Source organism: Tamandua tetradactyla, chromosome 14 (genome assembly GCF_023851605.1).
Source record: "Tamandua tetradactyla isolate mTamTet1 chromosome 14, mTamTet1.pri, whole genome shotgun sequence".
NCBI classification, from domain to species: Eukaryota; Metazoa; Chordata; class Mammalia; order Pilosa; family Myrmecophagidae; genus Tamandua; species Tamandua tetradactyla.
The window spans coordinates 7809531-7835731 of NC_135340.1; the positions used below are offsets into that span (position 1 = coordinate 7809531).

At 35.1% G+C, this 26201-nt stretch overlaps 1 protein-coding gene across 7 annotated transcripts in view; it reads right to left on the reverse strand.

The window, feature by feature from the left end:
* Window positions 1-26201, reverse strand: part of TOGARAM1 (TOG array regulator of axonemal microtubules 1) — a 138243-nt gene that overhangs the window by 71900 nt on the left and 40142 nt on the right. For 3 of the 7 annotated variants that reach the window (XM_077126864.1, XM_077126862.1, XM_077126865.1), the window contains exons 3-7: window positions 24448-24582; window positions 18353-18661; window positions 17031-17293; window positions 12580-12812; window positions 1924-2024 (exon numbers count right to left, since the gene is read on the reverse strand). In XM_077126864.1, coding sequence (XP_076982979.1) covers window positions 1924-2024; window positions 12580-12812; window positions 17031-17293; window positions 18353-18661; window positions 24448-24582 — 1041 coding nt within the window. The remainder of the gene's footprint in view (window positions 1-1923; window positions 2025-12579; window positions 12813-17030; window positions 17294-18352; window positions 18662-24447; window positions 24583-26201) is intronic. The other 4 variants (XM_077126863.1, XM_077126868.1, XM_077126866.1 and 1 more) reach the window with 3 other exon arrangements.

Consider the following 26201-nt stretch of genomic DNA (forward strand, 5'->3'; position numbering starts at 1 on the left):
TAATTTTGGGGGTAGGGTGTCAAGATTCTGATGGTATAAGAAAAGTAAAATAACTGTTAATAAAACTATAATACGGATTGGTATAAGATGTAATGGCATACAAAAGATACAGTAATCAAGTTTGTAAGTTAGGAAAGCCTTCCTAGAGAAAGCAACTGAGTTGTGTCTTCAGGGCTGAATACTGGTGTGAATTCAGATTTCATCCATAAGAAATACTACGCATAAATGTAAGGAGATAGCATATGGTAGTGAAGGTGGTTTGATTTAATTGGAACATGGAAGAGGAAAAAGAAACATGAAAAAGAGGCTGGAAAAGTAAGCACGGGCCAGATCATGGAAGCATGACCTGACTGATCCAGGCTGGGGAACAGAGCGAGACTTGCATTGTGGGAATAGGTTGGAAGGGAATGGGACTGACACTGGCAAGAAAATTTAGCAGGCTGAGTAGGTAAGAAATGTGGAAGAGTGTGAATTAAAGCAATGGCAATGGAGACTATGAAATGAACAGATATTTAGGAGGGAGAAATTTAAAATCTTAGCAAACAATTAGATATATACTTAGGTTTTTTTTTATACGGGCAGGCACAGGGAAATGAACCCAGGTCCCAGCATGACAGGCAAGAACTCTGCCTGCTGAGCCACCGTGGCCCGTCCTACTAACAGCTTTTTAATAAGGCATCTATTACATAAGGTAAAGAAACCTTAGAGTTGTTAAGTCTGTCACACTGAGATCATGAAAAAATAAACTGTTTTCCAATTTCTCACATTTCATCCACAATTCAATATAATTTTACTAATCATAAAGAAGAATTACTTGAAGTTCCCATTCTGAACAAACCACAATTCAAGTATTTTTCTGCTAACTGATTACTAATAACAAAATCTATTTTCTGAAAAGTGATTTTTCAAAAAACTGTTTTATGCACACACCATAAAATCCAAGTTGAGTGTACAATCAATGGCCCTTGGCATAATCACATAGTTTTGCATTCACACCACAGTCAATATGAGAACTTCTCATTTCTTCTGGAAAAACAGACATTCCATACTTCCTATATCCCCCTATTGTTAGGTATAATGCCATTATTAAATATAAGTATCTATGGTATAATTCCTTTGTTACAATTAACAAAAGAATATTACAATGTTACTGTTAACCACAGACTTTAGTTGGCATTAATTGTATTTTTGCATTAATTGAAATCTTCCCATATACCATCCTATCATTAACACCTTGTAATAGTGATATACATTTACTCTAGTTCATGTAAGAACTTTCTTTATATTTGTATAATTAATCACTGGCATGATCCACTCTAGGTTTCACTAAGTTATACAAGTTTTAAGCTTTAGCTTTCCTTCTGGTGACATACACAACCTAGCCTTCCTCTTTCAACCACACACACAGTTAGCTTTGTTACATACACTTATAGTATCATGCTACCATCACACAGTATTGTGCTAAAAAGTGACTCTTAAAATGAGAGACTTCTAGGTCACTCATAAAATTCTTAACACAAGATATACCTGAACTTAACTACTATTTAAATATTACTTTTAAAAGAAATTATCTTCTGTGATGCCACAAACTATGGCAATGGTTCTCAAACTCTGCTGCACATTAGAATCACTAGGGAAGCTTTAAAAAAAAAAAGATGTATCCTATACTAATTAAATCATAATGTCTGGAGTCTGTAGCCATGCAGAGGTCTACTTGTGGGCTTGAGAGGATCAATTATTCAGGTAAATATTTTTCTTCCAAAAATAATATATCTACTCTTGCCAAAATGAATTTTAAGATGTTAAAAATTATTGATGCTGATTCTAAGCACAAAATTAAAACTGTAAATTGGGATTATATGCCATCATTTTTCATGTCATCTAAAAGTTATTATTTTTATGTATAAAACAGTCATAGAATACCTGCACTGGAGCTCTGCTCAGCCATTTGAGAGTTTTTACTTTTTGCAGAGGAAAGTCTTGTTGGGCAAGGTTTTGATCCAAATGTTGTCAACATGTCAGACCTACAAGGAAATGAAGTAATTTCAATAAACATTTAAGATCTAGAGATGTTCACTAATATCACATTCTCTATTTCTATTAACTCAGAAATTTTAGATAATTAGGCAGCAAAAAGTATGGAAAAAAAACCAAAGCTAAGAATATTTTTCATTGGCATTCTTAATTACTTTTGAACTTCCAATCTTTGAAACATATGGTCAATTTCTAATTATTCAGAAGAGGATCACACAGGAAATGAAAATTCACCAGCTTATATAATGTCTAATTAGAATAAAAAATGACTCAAGAGAGTCCATAAAATACTAAAATCAAATGATCTCTAATTATCTAACATACTATCCATCTTTACATATAATGACAATGGGAAATTGACTATACTACAAATAAGAGATCAGCAACAAGTGAGTTTAGCAAATGCCACTTTCTTCTTGAAGTATTCTTTGTTGTACTTTCCTGATATCACAAAGGCCTGGAGGCCAAGTTTCATAAAGACAGCAAACTGACGATGGCAGAGTAGGGTAGGCTGGATTCACACCTGCTCCACAGAAGAAGATAGGGGATGGGGAGAAATGACCAGAACTGCAGTCCCAGGGGTGGTTGAGGAGTAGTGAATACTTCATAGGGAAGAGACAAGCGGGGAGATCAGGAGGGGAAAGGCAGGGTTGGTGTGATAGGCCATGACCTCTACTGGGGGCGGGAAAGTATGGATCAAAGGGAACTGACTGTCCCTCTGCTCCAGCCTGCCACAGCTGCTGGCAGGGAAACACCCCAATGGGATCCGCACCTGGCAGTGCCCGTGGGGAGCCAAAAGGCGTGCCTAGCCCTCCACTGTGAAAAGTCATGCTCCTGGGCACTGTCAATAGCTGTCCCATTGGGGACAGTGAACCGTGGAACTGCCAGGCGCTGGGTGCTGCAATCAGCTGTTTCCTGGGTGCTTTGCTCAGCTCCACTGTCCCAAGCGCCAGTACTGGCTGACCAGCCGCCACACACTGGGAGCAGCCCTCCCGCCATGCATGCCATTTTCCCACCTGGTTACTACAGTCCGGAAACAGTGGGCCTGAGGGGAGGAGGTGCCTCAGGAGCACCACGTATTGGGAAAAAGGGGTAAGTGCAGCCTGGCAAACCCTATCTGCCTAGTTTTTTCCCCCTAATATATTTTTCTATATTTTCTTATTATTTTTAATTTTTAATGATATATTTTATATACTTACATTTTTATATATTTTTATTCTCTCTCTTCTATGGGCACCAGTCTGAATTCATTCCCAATATATCTTGAGTGCCTCCTGCTGAGTTTGGGGCCTACTACTGCATTTTTTAAAATTTGATCTCATTTTATAATTATTCTGGGTTTTTTTTTTTAACTGGTAATTGGTCTAGGAATCAAGCCTGAGTCTCCCACAAAGTGAGCAGGTGTTCTGCCACTGAACTACCCATGCACCTCTACATGGCTTTTTTTTTTTTGGCACGGGCAGGCACCAGGAATGAACCCAGGTCTCTGGCATGGCAGGCTAGAACTCTGCCTCCCACAAAGCTTTTAATAGACCCTCAAATAAAACTGTACCCTGTACGTGAGATCCACGCCATGTGCAAAAGAACAAACTAAGTGCAAAAAGGAACATTCAATGCAAAACAAGTAAACATAAAACTTTAGATAAGTGAAGAAAACCCACTTGCCAAATAGCCTTATTAACATAATCAAATGCCCAAGACAAAAGAGAAAATCACAAAGCATGTGAAGATCCAGGCAGAAATGACCTACCTAGCCAAAGAACCAAATCAAAACACAGGAGAGGATAAAGAATACAGAACTACTCAAGGATGGTATAAAGAAATAGAGGATATCAGGAAGACACTAGGAGAAAATAAAGAACAATTCAAAAGATTAAATAGAAAAATGGCATATCTCACAGAGATGAAAAACAGAGTAGTCCAAATTTGAAATACACTAGAGACACACAATAACAGATTTAAAGAAGCAGAAGGAAGAATAAGTGAGTAAAAGACAGAAAAACTGAACTAGAATGCACAAAAGGACAAACGGCAAGAAAGATGGAAAAGGAGGAATGGCATTTAAGGGAAATGATGGACAGTAAAAGGCACGCAAATATAGGGAACATTGGTGTCTGATCAGGAGAAGAGAAAAGGACTTGGAAGGTTAGTAGAAGATGTAATTAGAGAAAAGTTCTCAACCCTTATAAAAGACATATATATGCAAATCAAAGAGGCTCAATGAACTCAAATAGAATAAATCCAAATAGGCCTACTCCAAGACACATACTAATTAAACTGTCAAATACTGACAAGAAGAAAAAAGTCCTGAAGAAAGCAAGAGAAAAGTGATTACTACATACCAGGGAAAACACATAAGAATGAATTCAGACTACTCAACAGGCATCATGCAGGCCAGAAAGTAGTGGTATGATATATTTAAGACCCTGAACGAGAAAGGCTTCCAACCAAGAAATCTTTATTCAGCCAAGGTGCCCTTCAAAACTGAAGGAGAAATTAAAATCTTCATAAAGACTGAGAAAACTAGTCTAACAGAGACCTGCCCTATAAGTACTAAAGAGAGTTCTGTCAGCTGAAAAATAAAGAAATGGGAGTGGAAGGTCAGGAAGAGGACACAAAATTGAAAAGCACCAATAAGGGCAATTTAAAGGATAAAAAGAGAGAGAAAGAAAAGAACATATAGATCTGACAAATAAAATCTAAAGGACAAGGGTGGGTCATGATGGCTTAGCAGGCAGAGTTCTCTCCTGTCATGCCAGAGACCCAGGTTCAATTCCCGGTGCCTGCTCATGCCTAAAAAAAAAAAAAAGAAAGAAAGAAATCTAAAGGATAAGATAGTAGATTTTTTCAAGAACTGCTTTTTTCAGTAATAACTTTGAATATTAACGGACTAAATTCACCAATTATAAGACATAGATTGGTGGCATAGATTAAAAAATAGAATCCATCTATATACTGTTTACAAGCGATGCATCTTAGACCCAAGGAACAAATAGACTGGATGTGAATGGATGAAGAAAGATGTTCTATGCAAGCTCTAACCAAAGGAAAGCAGCAGTGTCTATACTAATATCAGAAAAAAATGACTTTAAATGTAAAGACATCATGAGAGACAAAGAAGGATACTACATATTAATAAAAGGGATAATTCACCAAGAGGAAATAATAATCATAAATTATCATGCTCCCAATCAAGGATCTCCAAACTACATGAGGCAAACACTGGCAAAATTGAAGGGAGCTACAGACGTTTCAACAATAATAGTGGGAGACTTCAATACACCACTCTCCACTATAGAAAGAACAACTAGACAGAAGATCAACAAGGAAATAGAGAACTTAACCCAATAAATGAATTAGACCTAATAGACATATATAGATCATTTTACCCCCAAACAGCAGGATACACATTTTTCTCTAGTGCTCATGAAATGTTTGCCAGAATCGGTCATATGCTGGGACACAAAACAGATCTTTATAAAATTTAAAAGATTTAAATTATCCAAAGCACTTTCTCTTATCACAACAGAATTAAGCTGGAAAATAATAATCACCAAAGAACCAGAGCTTTCACAAATACACAGAGATTAAACAACACACTTTTAAGTAATTAGTGGGTCAAAGAAGAAATTGCTAAAGAAACCGTAAATATTTGGAGATGAATGATAACGAGAATGCAAAATAGCAGAACTTATGGAATGTGGCAAAGGCAGTGCTGAGAGTGAAATTTATTGCCCTAAATGCCTATCTTATTAAAAACAAGACTGAGAAAAAAATCAAGGACTTAACTGCTCACCTGGAGAAATTAGAGAAAGAACAACAAACTAACCTCAAAGAAATAAAAGAAGAGAAATAACAAATATTAGAGCAGAAATAAATGAACTGGAGAACAACAACAACAAAAAACAATAGAAAGAATCAACAAAACCAAAAGACAGTTCTTTGAGAAAATCAGGAAAATTGATGCACCCTTAGTTAGACTGGCAAAGAAAAAAAGAGAGAGATGCAAATAAACATAATCAAATTATAGGGAGTTCATTAACCATGGATCCTGAAGAAATTTAAAAAATCATAAGAGAATGCTATGAACAACCATATGCAACCAAACTAAACAACTCAGATGAAATGGACAAACTCCTAGAAACACAAGAACTACCTACACTGACTTGAGAAGAAACAGATGTCAAGAATCTGCTTATAGTTAGAGACTCAATCAGTCATTAAAAAACATCCTACAAAGAAAAGACCAGCACCAAATGGCTTCTTTTATCAAAAAAGAACTCAAACTCTCACAAAAATCTGAGGAAAAAGGAATGCTACCTAATTCATTTTATGAAGCTAACATCACTCTAATACCAAAACTGGATAAAGAAGCTAAAAGAAATGAAAACTATAGGGTATTCTCCCTAATGAACATAGATGCAAAAATTCTCAACAAAACACTATCAAATCAAATCCAATGACATAGTAAAAGAATTATACATCAAGACCAAGTGGAGTTTATACCAAGAATGCAAGGTTGGTTCAATACAAGAAAAAGCAATTGTAATACAGCAAATCAAAAGGGAAAAATCGCATGATTATATCAACTGACACTCAAAAACATGTAACAAAATTCAGCATCCTTTTCTGATAAAAACACTTCAAAAGGTAAGAATCGAAGGAAACTTCCTCAATATCATAAAAGGCATATGTGAAAAACCCATAGCCAGCATCATACTTAATTGTGAGAGGAAGCATTCCCCCAAAGATTGGAAACCAGACAAGGATGCCCATTGTCACTAGTATTATTCAACATAGTTCTAGAAGTCCCAGCTAGTGATCAGTCAGGAGAAATAAGGGCATCCAAATAGGGAAAGAAAAAAATAAAATTTTCATTATTCGCAGATGACATGATCCTATACTTAGAAAACCCTGAGAAATCTATGACAAAGCTATTTAAGCTTGGTTGGATACGAGATTACTGCACAAAAATCAGTCATACACAAGTAATGACCTACCTGAGAGACAACTGAGGAAAAAATCCATTCAAAATAGTGACCCAAAGAATCAGGTATCTAGAAATAAGTCTAATCAGGGTTGTCAAGGAGTTGTACACAGAAAAGTACAAAACATTGCTAAAAGAAATAAAAAATGACAGATGGAAAGACATTCCATGCTCATGGGCAAGAATGTTAAATGTCCTTAAGATGTCAATTCTACCCAAATTGATCTAGTCTCAATGCAATGTGAATCAAAATTTCAACAATCTACTTTGCAAACTTGGAAAAGGTAGCTATCAAACTTATTTGACAGGGAAAGAGACCCGGAATAGCTAAAGATATCCTAAAAAGAAGAGAAAATTGGGAAGACTAACACTTCCTGACTTTAAAGCGTACTATAAAGCCACAGTAGTCAAAACCATATGGCACAACAGGCACAAAGATAGAAGTTTGACCAATGGAATCAAATCGAGAGTATGGAGACAGACAATCAAATCTACGGACAAACAAATTTCGATAAGTCCCCCAAATCCACTGAACTGGGACAAAATAGTCTTTTCAATAAATGGGGATAGGAGAACTGGATATCAATAGCCAGAAGAAAGAAAAAGGACCCCCGTCTTACACCCTATACAAAAACTAATTCAAAATGGATTAAAGCCCTAAATGTAAGGGCAGTATCATGAAACTTCTAGAAGAAAATGTAGGGAAACATCTTCAGGAGCTAGTTTCTTAAACTTTACACCTAAATCACAAGCAGTGAAAGAAAAAATAGATAAATGGGAAGTCTTTAAGAATAAGAGCTTACGCATCTCAAAGGACTTTGTCAAAATGTGAAGAGAAAGTCAACTCAGTGGAAGAAAATATTTGGAAACCACACATCAGATAAAAGCTTATTAACCTGTATACATAAAGAAATTATACAGCACAACAACAAAAGAACAACTCAATTATAAAATGGGCAGAGGGTATGAATAGACATTTTTGCGAAGAGCAAATACAAATGATTAGAAAGCACATAAAGAGATGCTCATTTTCAATAGTTATAAGGGAAATGCAAATCAAGAGAACAATGAAATATCACCTCACAGCTGTAAGAATGGCTGCTATTAAACAAACAGGAAACTACACATGTTGGAGAGGATGTGGAGAATTTGGAACACCTATTCACTGTTGGTGGGAATGTATAATGTTTTCACTGCTGTGGTAAACAGTGCATGATTCCTCAGAAAACTAAACATTAAGTTGCCCTATGACCTGGCAATACCAATCCTCCATATAAACCCAGAAGAGCTAAAAGCAGTGACACAAAGTGACATATGCACACCAATGTTCATAGTAGCACTATTCACAGTTGCCAAAAGATGCAAATAATCCAAGTGCCCATCAACAGACAAGTGGATAAACAAAATGTGGTATATACATACCATAGAATATTAGCAGTAAGACAAAATGTGGTCTCAAAACATATGACAATGTAGATGAACCTTGAGGAATAATGTTACGTGAAATGTCAGACACAAAAGAACAGATATAGTATGATTTCGCTATTATGACTCTGGTGAAGGTAATCTCAGAGGTTACACTGTAGAATACAGCAGGCCTAGAGGTACACAGAAGCTAGAGATGGGTGAAAGGCTACACAATGAGGCTGAACTTAAATGCAAGGGGAAGGATAGAAGTGATGGTAACTAATTAGTGGGGTTATAAGTAACAATGCCATTTTGAAGGTGAATATGATTGAAAGCAGATGTACAGCGCCATATAGACCACGGGTTAAATCTACAATTAAAAATAAGCTCTTTCATGAAGTATTTTAAAAGTTTGAAATTGGACAAAGATTCAATAGTAGAGGGGTACAGGGGAAAACTAAAATTGTATGCTATGACCAACAGTTAACAGGATGGTATCAACAGCTACCACAGCACTACCAGGGGCAACTAAGTGGGGTGGGGAGGGGGAGGACAAGTGATAAGGGGTAGTTTTTATTTATATTTGGTGAGGCTGTGTTTGTCAGTTCTTTGTCTATGGACCAATGAAAATTGACTACAATTGAGAATGCTGCTGATTGTACAAGCAACTGAGGATACTCTAAGACATAGTTTGTTTATTTTGGACATTATCCATAATGTCCAGTAGATGGAGAAAGTTGAAACACACAATGACTGAGAAGGAGAATGATGAACTGTGATACATTTATATGATGGAATTTGTGTACGGCTACAAAAAAGGAAGGCTGTTGAAAGACACGCAATGAACTGAATAAACCTTGGGGACAATGTGTTGTGCAAAATAAGCCAGAAATAAAAGAATATACTAAGGTCTTTTTCAGGAAATATTTATACGAAAACTGGATTTTATGCCTTTATAACAGCCACACTTATTCTGAAGTGTAAGTGTATTTCTAGATTCCGAGGCACTGAACTATATGTGTCTCATCTGGTACATCTCTGAAACTTTGAGTAACTCTGTGGTACCTAAAACCTAGAAATGTAGTGCTGGAGCCCTGAAAGTTAACATAGCTACATACAATAACTGTTAAAGTAACCAAAAAAGAGATCAGGCCTCATTTAGACATAAAAATGAAGCCAATCTGGTTGGGACTAAAGCGAGTAAGAATACAGGTCAAATACGATAGTATATGTATTCTAGACCTTCACCTACTGTATGAGATCAAAGGCAGAGAGGTTTATTATGTTTGGAACCTAAATTTTCTGTAACACACAATCTAAATCCATTTAAATGAGCTGCCTGGATAGTTCATTTAAACAACCCAAACTCCTGGAGTCCAGAATGGGAATGAGACCTTGTAATTCTGTACAGCTTAATGTAGTACCTGGATACATCTCAGACTAAGGTGGGCTGATAATTAAAAAGTACTGATAAATTAAATGCTTAAAAAAAAAGTACTGATAACAGTCCCTTGAAGGTCCAAAGGAAAAAATAAAAATATAGAACTATTAAACTTTCCCATCTGTAAAACCCTGGTACCCTATCAACCAATTGAGGACTCCCAAGAAAATAGGTTTACCCCTTGATTTTGAGGTTTGTCCTTATGAAACTTATTTCTACAATAGAGAAGCTAAGACTATCTACAACAACACCTAAGAGTTACTTCCAGGAAATCTCTTTTGTTGCTCAGATGTGGCCGCTCTCTTTCTGTGCCCAATTCTGGAAGGTAAATCATTACCCTTCCTACTATGTGGGACACGACATTCAGTGGTTAAAGTCTCCCTGACAGTGTGGGACATGATTGCCAGGGATAAGTCTGGCACCAGTGCTATGGGATCGACAATGCCTTCCTGACCAAAAGGAGGAAAAGAAGTGTAATAAAATAAGGTATCAGTGGTTAAGAGAGATCAAATAGAGTAAGAGGCTGGTCTGCAGGTTACCATTATGCAAGCTTTAGTTAGATAATGCTAACTGCCATGGTTTGCTAAACTCCAACAAATATCACTCCTATTAAGTCTAAGACTCGAACGGAGACTGAATAAAGTTTCATGCACTAAATTTGCTTTCTTGGAACCTATAATTTCCAGAGAATTCCTAGGCCAGATGAATCCTGAAACCCAGAGGGACTAACCTCTGCAAGATCATCAACTAATTACATCCCCCTAACCTTTAGTGTCAGCACCCCTTCTCAACATGAAAACATCAGAATGGGCATTGCACAAAGATCCCTATAGACTGGGGGAAGGATCAAAGGAGATGGAGGAGTTATGATAGAGAAATCAGGATTTAATAAATAAGTATGACTGCTGAATCACTATACTGGTATTTCTTCCACTCTCCAGTGTTTTGGATCAGTTAGAAGGAAAAACCTGAAATAGCAGAATGGTAACCTATAACAAACACTGAAATCTGTTCTATAACCTCTTGTTGAAGGGTACTCTGAAAAATATTGCTTTTTCTTTCTTTTCTCTGTATATATATTATATTTCACAATAAAAACCTTTTTTTAAAAAAAGAAAACAAATAGAAGAATGCTAAACTGAATGTAAGGAAACTTTAAAATTGATTAGAATTGTAATGTCAGTAACTCAGTAACATCCATTTTTACTTCACCACCCCATGTAGCCATTCCAAATTCACTTTGTAAATATACGGTATTATTTCACTTAGGCAATTACAACAAAGAAATTTTCACTAAGAAAAAATCACAACTGCATAATTAGGTGCTGATTAAGTTAAAATGTGGAGGAGAAAATCAGGGATGAGACAGATCTCTCATAAAGGAACAAAAATTGAATTTAATTCTATTAACTAATGAAATAAAACATCCTTTCCCACTAAAGTTAATGGAGTACGACTTGTCTTTTGATTGCGTAACCTCTATATACATTGCTAGACGTTCCAGTTCACTTAAGCAAAAATAATTTTAGGTTCATTCTAAATATTTACTTCTAATAACTGTACTATCATCATAAACATCGTTCATTATAAAAATCAAAGGAAAACAGAATTTAAAAGATCGACTACATGAAACATCAGCAGGGATGTGAAACAACCCAGTCACTCATACACTGCTGGTAGGAGTGCCAAATGGTATAACCACCTTAGAAAACTGTTAAAAAGTTTCTTTACAAGTTAAATATACATCTACCCTATGGCTTAACAACAGTATTTCTAGGTTTTTGTCCAAGACAGAGGAAGAGAAGAATCCTCAAATCCCTAAAATGGGATCACAGAGATGGCCAGAAACCAGGGGTGGGACTGCTGTTTAAGACTTTAGAATTTATAGAGTTAATCTAGAAAAGCTGGTGCAATTGCTATACTGGAAAATATTTCTCCATTGGAATGCCATGGCCAGTACTATAGCTCCAGCAATACTACTACTGAGACTCTTGAGAGCTGTGAGAGCTATCACATGGAGTCCTGAGCATCTCCAAGATAACGGAAATGGCAAGATATAAGAAATGTGTTAAGGGTTGGGTGGCATTTATTCATAAATCAGAGAAAATTGGTGCTGAGCTTAAATGAAAGCAGCAACATTAGCTATAGGTCAACAGACAAAAGAATCAGTGATCCAGAAAAGAGCTAAAGGGCAAAACATATTAGGATAGTTTTTAGATCAGCAGAAAAATAATAGGGGCTTTGGAAATAGGGGTTATATTAATTTAGGCACTCAGGCTACATTGGGGTTGTGCTTTCTCTCTCCAACTCCACCCCAACAAAACTAAGCAAAGTACTATCTGTAAATTTTTTTTTTTTTAGCTGCACTCAAAAATCATAACCAGGGGCGGGCCGCGGTGGCTCAGCGGGCAAGAGTGCTTGCCTGCCGTGCCGGAGGACCCCGGTTCGATTCCCGGCCCCAGCCCATGTAAAAAACAAACAAACAAACAAAATATAATAAAAACAAGAAAATGTTTAAAAAATGTTTCCCTTTCTTCCTTCCTTCCATCCTTCCTTCCTTCTCTGTCTTTCCTTCCCTTCCTCCCTCTCTCTTTAAAAAAAAAAAAAAAAAAAAAAAATCATAACCAGAAAATAAATGGTTTTTATATATTAGGATTTCAGATTATAAATTAAGTTAAGAATTCATTTAGCACGCCAAAAAATAAAATACATTGTTCTCTTCCCCTGGGGAGTTGTGGACAGAGAAGAAGTCAGTGATTCCTGGCTGTAAACTCCACTCTCACTGTAAGAGCTGATGTTTGGAGAGGAAGATCGAGATGGGGAGTCCACAGTCAAGTCGAGTTTAATTGCAGAATCAGGACTTTCAAGGTCAGAAGTACTGCCACACAGTTTTGCTCTCTTCTTAGCTGCACTATTCCGAAGGGATCTAAGAGAACTCTGCATCTAAAAAAAATGGAAAAAAAAATTAAGGAAATTTAACTTTACAGGATCATATGAATTCTTCATACCAGTAAAAGCAATCTTTAGATTTAAAAATTCCATTAAATGTACTTAACTAGCCATTGCCCAACCCAGTACTAACAAGATGGATGTTAATATATAAGTACATTGTATAAATACAGAGATTTCATCATTCAGGTATTTATTAACAATTTCCTAAGTTGTAAGTCCCTCGAGAGGAAGATCTCAATCTTTTGTTCACCATGATATCTCTAGCATTGGACAAATGACTAATATAATGTAGACATGAATCCATGAATTTTGTGGCAGACATCAGAGTTGAAGCCACAGAGGTCCAGCTAGTTTTAGAGCACTAGTGTGCTGACGCGATTACTATGAGAAGTAGTGCTATGAGAAGGTTAAACAAAAATTGATTACTTTTCTTAAGTTTGAAGATTTTATCAAGCTTGCAAGTATTAACAGGTCATTGTATGAAACTTATGGAACCAAGTATTTCCAGAAACAAAGAGTAGAAATTATAACTACAAACTAATATATTAAAGCTGAGAATAGAACACAGAACAAATTAATGAACACAGAAATATCTATAAACCATATTCAATTCAAGTAGTTAAGCATTTAACGAAAGCATCTGTCTTCAATAAATGAAAGAAGTCCATATTTCTAAATTCTTCATACTTGAAAGGCAGAATGAACAGATTTGTAAATGAGCGTACATTATACCTTACATGCTATGAAAACGTACATATCAATTTCAACACAAAAATGCATATAGAAATTAAACTGAAAAATTTGATTAATGTACTTTCCTTTGTGATACAAGAATACAAACCTAAACTATAAAATATGCAATGCTTTTCTTTTAAAGTCAACTCACAACTAAGAAGATAAATGGTGACCAATATCTGAAACAGTAACAAGAAGCACCATATTAGCAACTAGAAGGCAGAATAGGCCATTTTAAACAATTATACAGGTTGATTCAATAATATGACCTCTTTCCTATTAAATGCTTGGAAGGTTGAATGTTTAAAAACAGCACTATCCTCTTGTATTTATTAATTATATAAAATAAATTAAATCTTCAATTATCCACTACCAGAAAAAAAGGCTATTTTTAAGTCATCATAAAAATACTTCAAGGAAGTATAGGATCAGCTGAAATTTATATATGAAATGCCTCTTACATATGTTTCTTACCTTCAGATGAATTGCCTTCCTGACACTCTTGAAACACAAATGAGTTGAATAAAAAAAATTAAGAAAAGATTTTACAAGTAGTTAGAGGTTAGAGTGGCTAATTAATTCATTAAGACCCAATCTGGTTGCAATACTAGTGGTCAATGACAGGGAGGGGTAGGGTAAGGGGCATGAGATGTGTGGATTTTCTCTTTTGTCTTTTTATTTCTTTCTCTGGAGTGATGTAAATGTTCTAAAAATGATCATGGTGATGAATATACAACTATGTGATGATATTATAAGCCACTGATTGTGTACTTTGGATGAGCTGTATGTACTGAAGATATTTCAATAAAAACATTTAAAAAAGAAAGAATCTGGGTACCTTATAAATTATTTTTACACATGCTTAATTCTATGGAAGTACTTTAAAAATGAATATATATTAACTCTATATAACTGAGCAAATCACTTTCAGTAAAAGATGCTTACATCTTACATACGCTAAAATAAGATCCCAAATATGATTTAATGGTTTCATTTACATATTTAATGTAAAACTTTTTTTTTAAACCTGACATTAGGGAACTGAAATAACAAGGAGGCATCTATAGAACTAGTGCTCTGAATCCAGAGCAATACAGCAACCACATTGCCTTCTCTGGCATAATTAGCATGTACAGAATTACCATATCAGCAATACATTATTATAGTGTAAATGGAGGGATGCCGGATTCAAAGATGAGTATAAAATATGATCTTGATTTCATAAAGATAGATTAAAAACTTTCACATACATACAAGGAATAAGGACAAGGAGGTTCACTGCAGCATAACTTCCAAAGGCAAAAAACTGATCAGCCAAAATCTATCATATGAATGAATACACGATAAATAAATATATAAAATATTAATATATTAACATAAAAATTACCAAAATACATAAAAGCAGAAACTAACAGTGATAGTGGTTACGTTTGATGAAGCAGGTAGGGGAATTTCATTGGGTAGGGAACTATGCTACATTTCACTTATTTAAAAAATAAGAAACATAAGGCAACTGTTTATTTTGGGGGGGATGTCAGTGATAGGTGTATTATTATGCATTATCTATCTATCTATCTATATATATACATACATTATTTTTTATTTTAATAGCTAAAACTGTAAAACTCCAAATGTCCATAAACAAACCATGGTCCATCCATACAATGGAATACTACTCAGCAAAACAAAGGAAAAGACTACTGATACAGCAATATGGAATAGTTTCCAAATAGTTATGCCAAGTAAAAGAAACCAGACAGAAAGTGGCCATACTGCAAGGTTCCATTTATATAAATTTCTAGAAACTGCAAACACCTTTATAGTAACAGAAGACAAGTGGTTAGTTAGGGATATGGACTAGCACAATGAGGAAAAGCAGAAGGGAGAGATTATGAACGGGCATGAGAAGACGTCTGCAGGTGATGGATATGTTCTTTTTCTTGATTGCGTGGAAGGTTTTGTCAAAACTTATCACACTGTACACTTTAAGTATGTGCAGCTTATTGTTCATCAATTATATATACTTTTTTCTCTCACCCCTGACTTCTACTTCTTTTAACTGCTAAATATAACATATATACAAGGAAATTTTTAAAAAGCAATGATTTTCCAAGTACATGTCAAAACATAGATACAGAACAGGTTTCAAAGTTTGTTATGGGTTACCATTCCACCACTTCAGATTTTTCCTTCTAACTGCTCCAAAACATTGGAGGCTAAAAGAAATATAGCCTCCATATTTTTTCTTTTGTGAAAAATAACATATATACAAAAAAGCAGTAAATTTCAAAGCACATCACAACAATTAGTTTTCAGACAATTAGATTTCAGAGTTTGGTATTGGGTTACAATTTCACCATTTTAGATTTTTACTTCTATCTGCTCTAAGATACTGGAGACTAAAAGAAATATCAATTTAATGATTCAGCAATCATACTCATTTTGTTAAACTCTACCTTCTCTGCATAACTCCACCATCACCTTTGATATTTCTCCCACTCTTCAGGCATTATTTGGGCTATGCCCATTCTAACTTTTCATGTTGGAAGAGGTTGTTGATAATATAGGATAGGATGGATGGAACTAGTTGATGTTCTGGAGAGGTTAGTCCCTCTGTATTTCAGGACTTGTCTGGTCCAGGGACCCATTTGGAGGTTGCAGGTTTCTGAAATGTTACCCTAGTGCATGAAACCTTTGTAGAATCTTACTTAATGCCTTAGGTGTTCTTTAGGATTAGTTGGAATGGTTTTGGTTGGGGGTTGGCAAGTTACGGTAGGTAGCAATGTCTAACTGGAGAATGCATAAGAGTGACCTCTCGATTCTATTTGAACTCTCTCAGCCACTGACACCTTATTTGTTTCACTTCTTTATCCCCTTTTGGTCAGGATGGCACTGTTGATCCCACTGTGCCAGGGCCAGATTCATCCTGGGAGTCATCTCCCACACTACCAGGGAGACTTTCACCTCTGGATGCTATGCCCCACATAGGGGACAGGGCAATGATTTCACATCTGAGCAACAAAAGAGGCCCTCTGGAATTCTCTCTTAGGCATAACTATAGGTAGGCTAAGCTTTTCCACCACGTATGCAAGAGCAAGCCTGAAGATCAAGGGCTTGGCCTATTTGGGTGTCCCTAATGTTTGACATACTATCAAGGGTTGCCCTTGTGGTGAAGTTTTATTATCCATATATATATTTTTTTCAATCCATATTTTAATTTAAAAAGGAATAATATGTCCAGAGAAAATATACTGGAAGGAAATACATTAGAATATTAACAGTGAATTATTCTTGTTAGTGGGCTATGGTGTGATGAATTTTCTTCCTAACACTTCACTATATTTTCTATAATGAACATGAGATACTTTTATAAAGAAAAAGAGTTACACAATAGATAAGATTTTCTTATATAACTATAATATGTAGAAAATGCAAGAATTTTAAAAATAATAAAAAAAGATGTGTGGTTCTAACCTCTTCTTGATCCAAATCTTTATCTCTGACATTTAATTCCGAAAGATCAATTGTAAGACTATCTTTATCACTCTTCCAGATATCTTCAGGCTCTTTCTTTTTGTGTCCAACTGTACATAAATTGGCTTTATCAGGCAAAAGGCTTATTCCCCTTGGTATGGGAGGGACAGGCTTTGTCCCATTGAGGCCTCGTCGGAAAGATGGTGATCTCACCAGAGCAGGAGTAAGCTGAATTGGAGAAGGTTTTTCTTGAGAATTTTCTCCTGCATGAAAAACACACATTTTACTTTTTTTGGTTTCAGAGAAAAGGGAGTTATAGTCACCAATGTTTGGAATAAAGTGTTTTTAAATAGAAAAGTACATTATCTTTCATTAGAAATAAAGATCACCATCTAAAATGAAATAAAGTAAAAAGTTGTAATGTTCCTAAATAAATAAAATAAGAATGACTCACTCAAAATCCTCATGTTAAATAAAAGTACGATATACTAAGTTAAATTTTTATATCTATCCTCATCCATGTTATCATGATTAATTTTTTTTTGTTTTTTGCATGGGTAGGCACTGGGAATCGAACCCGGGTCTCTGGCATGATTAATTTTTGTTATGATAAAAAGTCCATAATAAGTTAGAAGGGCTATTTTTCTAGTTGGATTTAATTATAAAGCAACATCTGAATGACTACTATATGCAAAGCGGTAATACTGGGCATTGGGGGAGAATATGTTGAAGACTGAGCATTCAAAGGAATACTTGATCTTGTGGGAAAGAGAAACATAGAAAGAAATTAAAAGAACAGAATGGAGGTTCAGAGTGAGAGAAAGTGATGGAATTGATGAAATATACAAAAAAATTTATCCTTTGATTATTAAATTTAGAACACTGCTGTTATCAGATAACTTAAAGGCAGAATATCTCACACCAGAGGGTGGGATAAGAAAGCATGTAGGATGGAAGAGTTGCCTTTAATAGACTTCCTGAGACTGGATCTGTCTTGAATGAACCTATGTAAGTTCATGACTTTGGAGTAGGCTTTTGCAAAGAAATATTTTAGTTTACAACAAATATCGGAAAGCCCTTCAAAATAATTTTAGCATATAATAAAATTCAGTATTTTGTTGAATGAATACTGAACATCAATTTAAAATGATTTTTATATTAATGTTTGATCTATTTAACATACAATTAAATATTTTCCTAAATATTTGCTCAGAGAAATAAAATGCAATTTCCCAGCTATAAAAGATCTAACAACTACATGTACTAACTCCAAAGTAATAATCCAAGCATACAAATAAATATAAACAAAGTATTGATTTTACCATCAATTCTACCTGGAGGGTCAGATGATTTTTGGCTGACAAGTTTTTTCTGTGGACTTGGCTTTGATAGTCCTTCAAAGCTTTTAAGAGGCCAGGAATTTGAGAAATGAACAGAATTATCTTGACACTTCTTTGGAGATCCAACAAGGGGAGATGTGTGCTTTGGACTAGTTCGAGGTGATGAGAGAGGATAGGATGGAAGGATGAAGGCTCCTGGACTTGAATTTGGACCAGAGTATGATAAAGTACGCTCTGTTTGACTACCAAATGTTGGCTGTGTCTTACTGCCAAAATTTAGGCTAGCATACACTGTAATCAGACAAAAGAAAATGTTATTTATGTATACACATCTTCTAAGAGTTCAACATTTTTTGCTTTTCACATTCAGGTCTTTATCCCATTTGGTATTTATATATTTTTTATATGATGTGAGGTAAAGATCTATTTTTTTTCTATACTGATAGTCTAATTTTCTCAGCAAACACTTTCCTTAAACAAATAAATTTAACAGATTCTTGACACTGCATACCATCCTGTACATTCCTGAAAAATGAGACTAGAATTGTTGAGGCAATCCACATACTCTTTAAATGAAGATCAATATTTCTATTATTTTCATTTTTCTTATATAAGATGTCATTGTATGCTGAAATAAGCTATAGTTAAAAACCAAAACGCCAATTTTTTCACTGGTAAAATCTAATTTCACTTTTTTTTGTTTAAGTTTTTATGCCCCCCAAAAAAGCAACCTAAAAGTATTTTTAATCTCACTAAGTATGCAGAAAAAATATTTAACTTTATAAAATAAGAAATAATAAAACAATAATAATTGAATAGATATAGATATCATTTTTTAAATGAAAGAAGATTTTTGTACAATTTGCAAATACTACCCACAGTTTTCAAAACTCTCTGGCCACCGACAGTCCCAGTCACCTAACAGTTTTTCAGTAACCTCCAGGTGCCCTGTCTGTCCTCAGTCTAGGCCAACAGGACTCAAGCTACCAATCAGAAGCAGATGACAATGCTGAGAAACTCAGAGCCAGGAAGGTCAGTCTCCTAGGAATTTGTTGAGGCTCTTTGGGGCCAGGAGCAACGTCCTCAACACAACCTGTGGGCAGAGAGAAGAGGTGCCAGGTAGCTTCTGACCTCCGCAGCAACCAGGAAATGAACCTGAACTTCAGGCCACAGGAGTGCTGGTGCTGCTGCTGTTGTGTGTGTGTGTGTGTGTGCATGTGCATGCATACTGAGCAAAGACTTGGATGGCATTTCTCCCTAGTGTCTCAACCCCACCCCAAGCAGGGATCTAGTTTCCTCTTCTAAATTTGCCTCCAGTCCTACCCACTCCTGGTTCCTATCCTTCCCCCATTGCTGTGTGTGATTATATTGCACCTGCCTTCAGAACAATTTCGAATGGTCTATCCTTTCCCTACCATCTATAAAGCTTCCCAGTAAATTTGGGTATATTTTTATGTACTTCTTATTGGTTGCTTTAGTCCATTTGTCTATCCCTGCATCAGTACCATAATGTTTGTTTGTTTGTTTGTTTGGGTGCATTGTCCAGGAATCAAACCCAGGTCTCCTGCATGAAAGATGAGCATTCTACCACTGAACCACCCATGCACCCAGTACCATATTTTTACTTATCAATGTTTTATTAGATAGGACAAATCTTCCCCCCATTTCTATCTCCTCTAAAATTATCTTGGCTATTCTTGGTCTCCATTCTTTCATTGAATTTTAGTATCTGCTTCTCAGGTTCCACAAAACAGCCTGGTGGGATTGAGTGGAATGGCACTGAATTTACAGATTCATCTTGGAAGTAATTTTCCTAAAATTGAGTCTCTCTTTTTAAAAATATGGTATCACCTTTCACTTATTTGAGTCTTCTATGTCTTTCAAAAAAGTATCTGATAATTGAAAAAAGAACTATGCCTTTCATAATAAAGGGTGTGAAAATCTTTGACTTCCAGATAATTTAAAAATTTTATTGATAATTACATTTTCTGAAAGTTGCTGAACTCTGACTTTTATATTCAGATTTTGTTATCTGGCAACCTTTCTGAATTCCTTTATTAGCTTTTTTTTTTTTTTTCATGGGCAGGCACCAGGAATCGAAGCCGGGTCTCCAGCATGGTAGGCGAGCACCCTGTCACTGAGCCACCATCGTACCACCCTCTTTTATAAGTTTTATTAACATTTCATACACTTAGGTTTTTTATGTAGAAAGTCTAATAATGGTAAAAATGATGACAGCTACTGTTTACTAAGCATTTACTATGTGTCAGGTGGCATTCTAATAAGCACTTCATATGTATTAATCCAACAACTCTGTGAGGATAGGTAGCATTCCTATTTTATAGATGAGAAAAATGAAGTACAGGCCATTAGCAAATCCTGTTGGCTCTACATTAGAAATACAGGGTGATCATCAAGAATGGAAATGTAGGTGAATATAATATATATGTTTTACAGATATTACATTAGAATACATGAAAAAATAATCTGTTTCCAAACTTATGGTCACCTTGCATATCAGAATCTGACCAATTTTTTTATCACACCCCTTGCTTCCTCTCTAATACAGGCCACACCATCTCTCATTTGAACTAGTGCCACAGCCTACCTGGTTTGCATTGTACTCTGCCTCTACCTCTACCAAGACTATTCACCATACAGCAGCTGTGATCCTTTTAAACACAATCAGATCATGTCATTTCTCTTTTCAAAAACTCCCCATGCCTTTCCAACCAACTCAGAATAAGCTTCCAAATCCTTACCCTGGCTTATAAATTCCCATGTTATCTCTTGTAATTATTTTCCTCCTCACTCATTCCCTGACTTTCTTTGTTATTCCTCCAACAAATCAAATTTGCTCCTACTTCAAGGCATTTGTACTTGCTGTTCGCTCTGCCTTGAATGTTCTTTCTCCAGATATCTAAGTGGCTCACTCCTCATTTCATTCAGGTTGTCACATGCTGTCCCCTTACCTTACTTCATTTTCTTCATAGCACTTATTTCCTTTCTTATAGATTATTTTACTTGTTTATCTTCTTCTCCCCTACTAGATTCTGATCACTGCAGTATCTCTAGATTCTAGAACAGTACATGGTTTTCAATATATATTTGAGGAATTGGTTTGCTAATGTTTAATAGAAATGTAACAATGAGCACTTTTGTCCTGTTCTTGACTTTAAAGTGAATTCTTCTAGCATTCTACCATTAAATATATTTCTAGAAGTATTAATCAATGACATCAGTTAAAAAAATTCTTTTATTACTCTGTTACATTTGTAATCATACATGGATGTTGACTTTATATCAAATTTTACCACATCTATTAACATAATTATATGTTTTTCCTTGCATATGGGAAAAAGTTATACTACATGTTTTTCTAGGAAAAAAAACTATTAGACATAATATACAACATATAACTTAAAAAGTCATATAGCTAAATTTGGTTTGCTAATATTTCATTTACAACTTTGACTTTCATGTAAGTGGCTCAATATTTTCCTTCATCCAGTGAGTTTAACTGGTCATAATTTCAAGCTATACTAAATTCACATGAAATTAAGGTGTATTCCTTCTTTCTTAATTCTCTTAGCTTGTATAAAATAAGAATTCTTATACTTTGAAGGTTTCACAGAACATTAAGAAAAACATCTAAGCCAGGTACTCTTTCTTTTTTTTTTGCATGGGCAGGCACTGGGAATTGAAGCCAAATCTCCAGCATGGCAGGTGAGAACTCTGCCTGCTGAGCCACCGGGGCTCGCCCAGGTACTTTTTGGTTTTATGGGCAGAATTTTAAACCTAAAATTCCTACAGTAATTATAGGTCTAGTCAGGTTTTCTCCTAATTGAGACACCTTTGGCAGGCTGGTTAAACATATTATTCAAATATTCTATATCTTCTAATTTAAAACTTCTTTATCCTATCAAAATTTTCTGTAAAACTAATTGATAGGTATGGATAAGTTTACAGACATCTTAGCTTCATAATGAACTATTCGTTCTCATTATAATGACCTTTTTCAACCCTAAATTTTTTTTAGCTTTAGTGTGCATTTCTCCCCTTAACATCAATATACCTATACTGACTTTCTTTGGGTCAGCATTTGCCCATTCCCAAATTATTTTCTTGTGTTTTAGTAGTAGCTTTTGAAAACGGCATTTCAATGGAAAAATAAAAATCAAATATGATCATCTTTGTTATTTAAATAATAAATTATTTTCATTTAAATTTATGGTAACCACTGATGTATCTGGTTTTATTTCTATCATTTTAATTTTGTGCTTTCCATTTCTATCATGCTTTTTCTCTACTACTTTTTCCCCCTTTCTTGCTTTTTATTGAATTTATGTTTTCTTTTTAATGCCTTTTTTTCTCAACCAGGAAATTTTTTAGAGGTTTCCTTGAAGTTTCCCTTATTATTTTTTAAAGACTCTCTATAACAAAATATCTAGCTTCTAAAGATTTAACAACTGTATATATTTAGTATTATTTTTTTGAGTTCATGTCTGACATGGTTAGGACTACTATTTCTATTTAATTTTTTCTTGGGGACTACAGGAGCTTTAAGTGGTCACAGATTTACATATGGAAATAAAATTAGATTTTCAGTTTCCTGATTTCAATTACAGCTCTCTATTAACAGATTCTGACAATTCCATTAAAGTGTTTCATTATATATTTCTTTTATTAAGAGATATAAAATATTTTCTTACAAAAAGATCAAACCAAGTACATCAAAGCTTTTATTTATGTATGTATGTATGTATTATGCATGTATTTATTTATTTTTGCACGGGCAGGCACCGGGAATCAAACCCGGGTCTCCAGCATAGCAAGTGAGAATTCTGACACTGAGCCACCGCTGTTCGCCCTATCAAAGCTTTTTAGGCATATAAATGAAACCAATGCAATGCAACATAACATACCAACATTTCAACACTCTATGTGGATCACTACAACATTTAGAATGTATGGATGGTTTGACATCAGGCATCCATATCTCTGGTTCTTCAGAAATCCCACTGGGAATGTTAGTTGAAATGCTGGTGGTCCTGACAGCATTTTTAACGGTTGGCCAGGTATAACTTAAATCCTGACTTCAGAAGAGCAGTGTATCCCTTTAGTAACTGCTCTAATAGGTATTCTGAAAGGTTTTAGGAAATCAAAAGCTACCAAGAAAATGTGACTAAATACTGAGGGTTAAAGTAATCGTTAAAGGTAATATTATTATTCACAGATAGCCTAACAGGCTAAGTAACATAGCAAAAGCCTCTGCCTCTACTAATCTGTATAGTACAAATGGGTCCCAGGATATCCAAGGATCAAGATTTAGGGAATTCCTATATCATTAACAAAAATGGACTATTTTTTGAGACCACCACCACAAGGAAAACTTTAAGGAATCCTGTGGCTCCTTGGGGTGGGTGAAGGAAGGGTCACTAAAAGACGTGTTGTAGTAACTGAATCTCCTTTACTAATTCCCAATGATTACCCCTTCTCTCAACCAAGAAAGAGTGAAATATATCCTTATCAATTTAAAAATAATTTTTAGGAAAGGACTATAACAAAAAATTAAAATATCTCTAGAAATATTTAATCTTATTCTACCTCTAAGTAATACTTGATAATGCTATTATTAGTTAGCACTGAAATTTAAGAAATCTCTTCAAACCCAAAATTCTGACTGTTAGCCAGCCTCAAAACTTTTCTTCTGTTCTATATCTTATCTCAAATGATAGCTAATCAGGAAGTGATGGTTCCTAATAGGAGGCATAATAAATTCTGGATATCCTCAAAGTTTAAAACTGATAGAAAATAATGGTCCTTTGCTAACACAGAACTCTATAATGGGCAATGCTATTCTCAGTGACTTTGAGTTAAAATGCTCGTCTCCATCATGACTTTCTGAACTCTGACTTTTATCAGTCATATTATATCAAGATTACTAAATCTATTTTCTGGTAACAGTTATTAAAAAGTGCTATTAAAATTTAAAAATACCACATCCTTTTCTTTTTTGTGATGAGCATAATTATACAAAATGACACATAAGCTAGACTTAAATTTGGAATTTATACCTTTATCTTGATGACTGTTCGCTGTCCCCAGAAATTGTAAGTCACTATCAACACTGCCAGTTTTAGCACATATCTGTGAAAATCCAAGTTGACCACATTTCTCAGAAAGATTTGTCTGATGGGACCCAGCAGTATCTTTTGAAGGAAGGAGAAAAATGTAAAGTAAAAGTCAACTTTATTTCATGAGTACATGTTACTTCACAAATGCTAGTGTAATTTGATTTTAATAAATATAAGATTAAATATACAAAGAGCCAGGTAGACAGGATGGATAAAGCTGTATTGTCAGATCTGAGTAGTGGAAGAGGCTGAAGGACAGAAGATAGAAATGAAAAAGGAAAGAAAAAAAGAGGGGTATATTGAAGAATATGCACAGACAGATTTCTTTTATATTGCCTTCTTCTCAGTACTGAATGTTTCTCTAGACCTGGTTTCCTCTCAATGTTTGAGGTATAAACTACACCCAAAAAGTTCTACAACAAAATTCTACTACTTTTTTCCCAAACATACCACACAGTATTTGTATAATTTCTAAGCTTATCCAGGCATGTATCCCAGATCCCTTACCCTCTCCAGTAATGAGTTAAGATTCTTCCTGGTATCATTTCTTTAAAATGTCTGGTAGAATTCACCAGTGAAACCATCTAGACCTGATGCTTTCTGTTTTGGAAAGTTATTAATTGTTGAGTCACTTTCCCTAATAGATAATTCAATTTCTTTAATAGATATGGACCTATTCAGATGATCTCTTTCTCCTTATATAAGTTTTGGAAGTTTGTAGCTTACAACAGATTTGTCTATTTCATCCAAGTTTTCAAATTTGTAGGCACAGAGTTGTTCATAATATCCTTTATTATCCTTTCAATGTCCATGGGGTCAGCAGTGATGGTCCCTCTCTCATTTCTGATTCTTACAGTATTTATTTATAGCATTTCCTTCTGTTTCTTTCTTAGAATTTTCATCTCTCTTTGTGTGTACATAACTCATCTGTTCCTGCTTGTTTTTCACTTCTTCCTTTTGAATTCTTAGCATAAGGGTTCTAGATTCCCAATCCAAAAATTTCAAAATTTCTGCCATATTTGAATCTGGCTCTGATGCTTGCCCTGTCTCTTCAGACTATGTTTTTTTGCCTTTTAACATGTCCTGTAACTTTTTTTTTTTTTTGAAGGCTAGACATAATATATTAGGTAAAGGAACTGAGGAAAAGAGAGCTTTACTGTGAGGTTTCATGATTATCTGGCTAGGTGTTAGGCTGTGTTTACGGTTTGCTGTAACTGTGTCAGGGGCTGAAGTTTCCTCAGTTGCCTTTGTTTTTTTCTCCCCTGTTGTTTTTGGGTTTCCTTAGAGATTTCTCAGGAATCTAAGAATCTCTACCTTAGAGATTTGCAGTTCTTTTCAGCTGTAATCCTGTTATTATACAGAAGCTCAATGAGGAAGGTGTTCTATAATCCTATGACTAGGTGTGTCTTTTATTGAGACTGTGTTCCAGGGCTGACCTTCACAAGCGCTTCTAAGTTTTTTTTTTTTGTTGTTGTTGTTGTTATTGTTTATACCCCTTAGGTGAGACAGTAATGTGAGAAGGGGCTGGAGTTGGGTATCTCACTTCCCCCAGCGGGGATAGGTTCTGGTAAAATCCAGGTTTGTCAGGATCTGGTGAAATAGTTTCCCTTGAGGACATGTCCTGTTAAGAACAGAGAGCTTGGGCATATATCAAAACGGTTAGTTTTCCTCTCCCCCTACCAGATGCACCTGGG